Source organism: Triticum dicoccoides, chromosome 5A (genome assembly GCF_002162155.2).
Source record: "Triticum dicoccoides isolate Atlit2015 ecotype Zavitan chromosome 5A, WEW_v2.0, whole genome shotgun sequence".
Lineage (NCBI taxonomy): Eukaryota > Viridiplantae > Streptophyta > Magnoliopsida > Poales > Poaceae > Triticum > Triticum dicoccoides.
In genome coordinates, this window is record NC_041388.1 from 37,545,739 (window position 1) to 37,551,797 (window position 6,059).

Genomic DNA, 6,059 nt, shown 5'->3' on the forward strand with positions numbered 1-6,059 from the left:
ACGTGATCTGAATCCAATGCTTGTGGGGGCGTTTTCTAGAACCTCCTAACAAGAGAACATTCCTCAGTCATCGTTTTCCAAAAATAGTGTTGGAGATGCTTAGTTAGATACCAAAAGTTGGCTCGCCAACATTTCAACATGCGAGTGTTTAAAATTTGCCAGAATTTTTCTAACATTTTGAGAGGCTGACATTATAATTTGGTAACTAAATTGTTGGCTTTGCCCGAAACAATGGCAAAGCCAAAATTGATGTCAACCCAAACATACCCCCCCCCCCCACCCCCCACAAAATCTTTTCTATCGGCGTTAAACCATCACTTTACAGGTGCTTTTGTGCAAAATCACTCACTAGCGTCCAAAGCAACTCGTCGCACCTCGTTCCCTTTCGTCCATACACCTTTCGTCTCGCCGCCGGTCGGGGTCCCGCTCCGGCTAAGCCAGACTAATGGCCACCGCCGCCGTCCCCAACGGCCACCCCTCCGCCGCCGGCGACGATAGTCCTCCGCCCCCACCGCAGTCCTCGTCCTCGTCCTCGTCCTCGCTGGTGTTTCTGGGCACGGGCTGCTCCAGCGCCGTCCCCAACGCGCGGTGCCTGATTCAGCCCTCCGACCCGCCCTGCGCCGTCTGCTCCCAGTCCCTCTCCGTGCCCCCGGAGCTAAACCCCAACTACAGGTATCGTCTCCCTCCCCCTCCCTCTTCCCCCTCCCCACCTCTGCACGTCGTCGGTATCGGGGTGCTCTGTTGCCGTGCGGCGACGTGGGGTTATCAGTGGTTTCTCGCCGATGGCGCGGATCCTAAGGCGGGCTTTAGGTTGGGTCGTTTCTGTGAATCGCGTACATGGTCAATCAATCATGCATTTCTCCGGGCGAGTAGGGTGGTTGTCGCCTGGATCTGGAACGTCTGCTAGTTTGGCGCCATCAGTAGGAAGCTGTTGTTCCGTGCTTCAGATTCAGAACCGGACACCTCTGCTCTGCGTGATGTTGTTCCCTATAAGGCTATAAGCGGTGCATTCTCGTGGTATGTAGTGTCAATTTTGAGGCATAGGAGCATTTTAGCAGTAACTGTTATCATGTGATTGAGGAAAAATGTTGGGATGTGCTGGACACTATACTACATGGTAATGCTCTGAACTGTTTTCAGTTTGAATGGGACTGAGACTGAAGTATTGCCCTGTTGTGTTCCAATAACACTTGAGCTAGCCGAGGGGAAATATATGTTGGATTTATGAACAAGTGGATTCAGGTTTAAGACTTTGCATGCCAACATGGAGTTATTTACCTGGTATTGTGTGTTTCATTCAAAGCTAGTAGTGAGTATAGCCTTTTCTTTCATACAGGCACAGGGAATACATGAAATTTGGTTGCACGGTACTAGATCAATGCTGTATTTAATGCTGGGAAATTAGTAACTTATAAAAAATCAACTTACATGGTAACATCATCTATTGATGAGATAAAAAAAAAAGATATGTTTAGCACCTAGAATGAGGGACACAAGCTCTACATGCTGCTTCGCGATGTCATGGAAATAGGATCAGTGATTGGTCTGTTTGGTTTGATGATATCTTGAAGAACTTTGTACTGCATATTGAAGGCTACCTATCTCATGCAACAACCTTTAGTTTAAAATGTTTTTTGGGAGATGAGCCACTTTGATAGGATTATAAGCTAGCATGCTACATGCTCAATTGCTCATATATGCAATTTGATGTTCTTGTTCAAAACCTTCTCTGTGACTAGATATATTGTCCTGGTTGATCTAGGCAGGATGCTACCAAAGTTATTTCTGTATATTTGGAGCCAAGTCGATTTCAACTTCTTTCTTTCGCCTTTCGAGATGAATGTAGCTGCTTTAATATATAATTGCTTGGCACACTTCTTTCCAAATATTTCCAAGTATTAATGCACCCGTGATAGTTTGTACTCCCTCCTTCCATCTATATAGGGCCTAATGCGTTTTTCGAGGCCAACTTTGACTAAATGTTAGAGCAATAATATATGACATGCAAGTTACACAAAGCATACCGTCAAATTCATATGTGATAGGAGATTCCAATGATATAATTTTCACATTGTACATCTTATGTATTATTAATCTTATCAATAGTCAAACATTGTCTTAAAAAACGCATTAGGCCCTATATAGATGGAAGGAGGGAGTAGCTATAATCATGCTTATGTATGCATTTTCTGGGACTACATTGTCACTTGGTTTTGTGCAGGTGTAATACTTCTCTTCTGATTGATTATTGCCAAGATGAAGGTGCACACAAGTATATTATAATTGATGTTGGGAAGACATTCCGAGAACAAGTTCTGCGGTGGTTTGTTTGCCACAAAATCCCCTGTGTTGATTCTGTGAGTTCTTGATTGTGTTCTTGTTTCATTTAGCTTATCTGATATGGTTTATTGGATGACCAAAGTGCCAACAGTTAGATATCTGCAATAGTAAACAAAAAACTGCCATGGTTGTGTATGCATTGACATTTGACACCTTTAATTTATTATAATTTATTTATTACAGATTATTCTGACTCATGAGCACGCAGATGCAATCTTGGGACTTGATGATATTCGGGTTGTACAGCCATTTAGTCCTACAAATGATATTGATCCAACCCCTATTTATCTCTCCCAATATGCCATGGACAGGTACTTAGTTCTTGCTGACATTTTAGACTTTCATGTTAGTCTATTGTAAGAGAGCCTTATCAGTGGTACATGTCATGTACTCTTTTAGTTCTGACATGCCATAATATACTACTTTATGATTTATGCTACATTAACTATTTAGCTCTGTGTACTCTTTATACCATTTACCTTGATTTGTACTATCTAGTAGGGTCTTAAGTGAGAATTTGTACTATCAAACTCACATGCTTAGTTTGAAACAGCATTTCCCAAAAGTTTCCATACTTGGTCAAAAAGAAACTAAAGGAAGGGGAGGAGGTCAGGCGGGTTGCTCAACTTGACTGGAGAATAATTGAGAGTGATCTTCAGAAACCGTTTACTGCCTCAGGCCTACAGTTTGTTCCCTTGCCGGTAAGAAGTGCATTTTTCTATCAACTTTGTGTTTTCTTGCTTCGTCCCTGTCTCTTAGTTTTGTATATCTCTCAGGTGATCCATGGAGAGGACTACATTTGTCTGGGTTTCCTTTTCGGAAGAAAATCTAAAGTTGCTTATATATCCGATGTTTCACGGTTTCCTCCTAGCACAGAAGATGGTAAACCTTCTTCCCCTCCTAATGCTACTCGATCAACTGTATTTTATAATTAGCTCTGTGTTTCACAGCGCATGTGCTGATTGTTTGCATTTTAGAACAAATTTTTATCACAACATGAAAACATATCACACTATTCACTTAATATATATTTTTGAAATGAAATCCACTACAACGAACCTTTTTAGAGTGATCAGTAAATTCTCTCTGTGTGGTGTTCGCCATAACACACAAGTACCCTGCAGCAGAAATTATAGTGCAATCTTGATTTATGGACCTGTATACTTGAGCATAGAGTTTTTGAATTAAATATTTATCCATAAGCTTGGCATGAATGAATTGTGAGCTCTTTCTTTGCTATTCTGTCCTTCCTCTGTTAGGGAGGCATTATTTTCTTTGATGAAAGCTGTTATCTGGTAGATCCATTTGTGCCCTCTCTTGCTTGTTTTCACTATCTAGAAACCTTCATTAAGGTGTTCATGTACACATGCTTTTCAGCAATTTCAATGTCTGGAGGGGGGCAGCTAGATTTGCTCATCTTGGACTGCCTATACAGGGTTAGTTTCTTGAGTTCCTCAGTTATATACACGTATTTTTTCCTTTGGGTTGCTTATATAATTTGGTTCTGGGCAAGTGATATGTTCTATCTTATTTCTCATTCTTGACTGCTGAGTTTGTTAACCAATTCCTTCAATTTAACTGGCTTTGCTCGTTACACATTTGACCTTTCTTTTCTGTAAAACAAGGGAACTTTTATTAAATCCCATCTTACTAGGGAGGCTGACTAATAACGCAAGTATATCAATGCCCATGTACCACCAGCCCAAAAATACCAGTAGCCAAAAGTTTGCTGGCCCAAAAACAGCAAGGACAAATACATATCAGAATATTGAGGGGACCATACATGATAACATATACTCCGTCCGTCTCATAATATAAGAGCGTTTTTTACATTAGTGTAGTGTCAAAAACGCTCTTGTATCATGGGACGGAGGGAGTATATACTATATATCAAGGATCTAACACCGTAAACTACCATGCCTTTTTCCTGATGCTTGAATTAACAAATATACGCAGGAAATCTCGGTTCTCTGACTGTATTGGGTGAGACCTATTTCTTCATGGGCTACATAACTGTGTTTGAGATGTTGCAAAGATGTAGTCAAATTGTTCGAAGTAGGGCGCTGAATGTGCAACATGCTGATACTGTTTGTATATTAAAAATCACAAATATGTTCTAATGCCCATAGGGGTGTGCACCCTTGTTTACAGAAAGAGTTTATATTCTAAATGTTTCCAAAAGCACGTACTCAAAAGATGCAAATGCCAAGACTTGCACATACTGTGATGCTGCTTTTTATATGATAAGTAAAAATATACGGCTGATTCTCCATGTGATTCGTAATCTTCAGTCACTGTTGGAAGCAATCCTTCTCTGTTTGATTAATTGACAGCAATTTGATAAAACCAGAGGTTGCTTGAGAGCATGTAATATTACATTACTTAGCCATGTTTGGTTGTTTCATTCTGATGAGTGACATATATACTTGTGTTGGGCTCTGACATTCTTCTCTATGTGTGAACAGACTGGTTCTCATAACGTGCATCTTTGTTGGGATCAGGTTAGTTTCCTCTTGCACAACTCAAGGAATTTGAATGTTCTCCTATTTTTTCTTGTCAAATTTCTTGCTCTCCCTTTTTGGCTAATATTGTGCCATGCAGACTCTGGATGCTATTAAGAGGATATTCCCCAAGAAGGCATTGCTCATTGGGTTGACTCATGAGATGGACCATCACAAGGACAACCAGACACTGGAAGAATGGTCCAGAAGGTAGGCCTTCTCGCAGGATTGTTTCAGCTATTACATCCACAAGCTCATACAGTCATGCCCCAAATAAGGCGGCATGAACCACACAACTGTACTTGCACACTTTCGTGAATGTTACAAGCGATGCTGTCTTAAAATAGTCACTACTCATTTCACTCTGCTGTAACTGTAAGTTCCTAAAGTGCATGCATGCTCATGGACTGTACTCTGCATGCAGAGAGGGGATTGATGTGCAGTTAGCTCGCGATGGCTTGCGTGTCTACATTGATCTGTAAACGTGTTGAGGTACAATTCTACATGTTTACTCAACACTTTCTTGAGATGTTTATTGACACTTCGAGGAATACAAGTCTATAGGGATCAAACATATTGCCTGTTCATTATTACCCGCTTGTGGGACTCGCTTCTTTTGTGCTTAATGTACCTGCACAATCATGTTACTGCTTTTTGCTCCACTTCACCCTCATGATTTTCCTTGACATTTTAATTCAGGACCATCGTCGAAGCAGCGGCCTGCACCACCCAGTTTGCAGTTGCTGTTACAATCCAGCCCCTATCGAGAAGAAAATGGAGGAGACATCAAATGTTTGTGCATTCAAAATGATTGAATCATTTACAAACCGGATTCAAAATGAATAACAAGCAAGAAATACCTCGCAGATTCTGTTTCGATTTTATTTGGGTAGTCCCACGTTTGAATGTTCTCATTATCTAGAGGCTTCCTACACCGGACACATCTTGGTGCAGACGGTACAACGAACACTCGACTCATCAAAGTTTAGAACGCAGGAAAATAGAAAACCATAGAATGTATCTTGGTTTCTTGTAGGAACCAAGACCATAGGTGGACTTGTGAGACACAAAGAAAGGAAAAAAAAACATGAGGCAAGACCTCATGTTTGGTTCCCTCTGAAATTCAATTAATCTAAGGAAGAAGACGACCAATATGGGTTTTGATGTGGTATGTTTTTTCTGGTAGTTTTGTCTCCTGCTATATTTTCATTGTACTCC

General features: G+C 40.9%; 1 protein-coding gene across 1 annotated transcript; it reads left to right on the forward strand.

Moving 5' to 3' along the window:
* The first annotated feature begins 361 nt into the window (after window positions 1-361).
* LOC119298948 (putative hydrolase C777.06c) lies at window positions 362-5,993 on the forward strand. The gene is made up of 10 exons (XM_037576260.1): window positions 362-672; window positions 2,222-2,357; window positions 2,524-2,651; window positions 2,894-3,041; window positions 3,117-3,222; window positions 3,718-3,776; window positions 4,806-4,841; window positions 4,942-5,051; window positions 5,266-5,333; window positions 5,541-5,993. Exons 1-9 carry the CDS (start codon window positions 446-448, stop codon window positions 5,321-5,323), a joined length of 1,008 nt encoding a protein of 335 aa, XP_037432157.1. The 5' UTR covers window positions 362-445; the 3' UTR covers window positions 5,324-5,333; window positions 5,541-5,993.
* The last annotated feature ends 66 nt before the right edge of the window (window positions 5,994-6,059 follow it).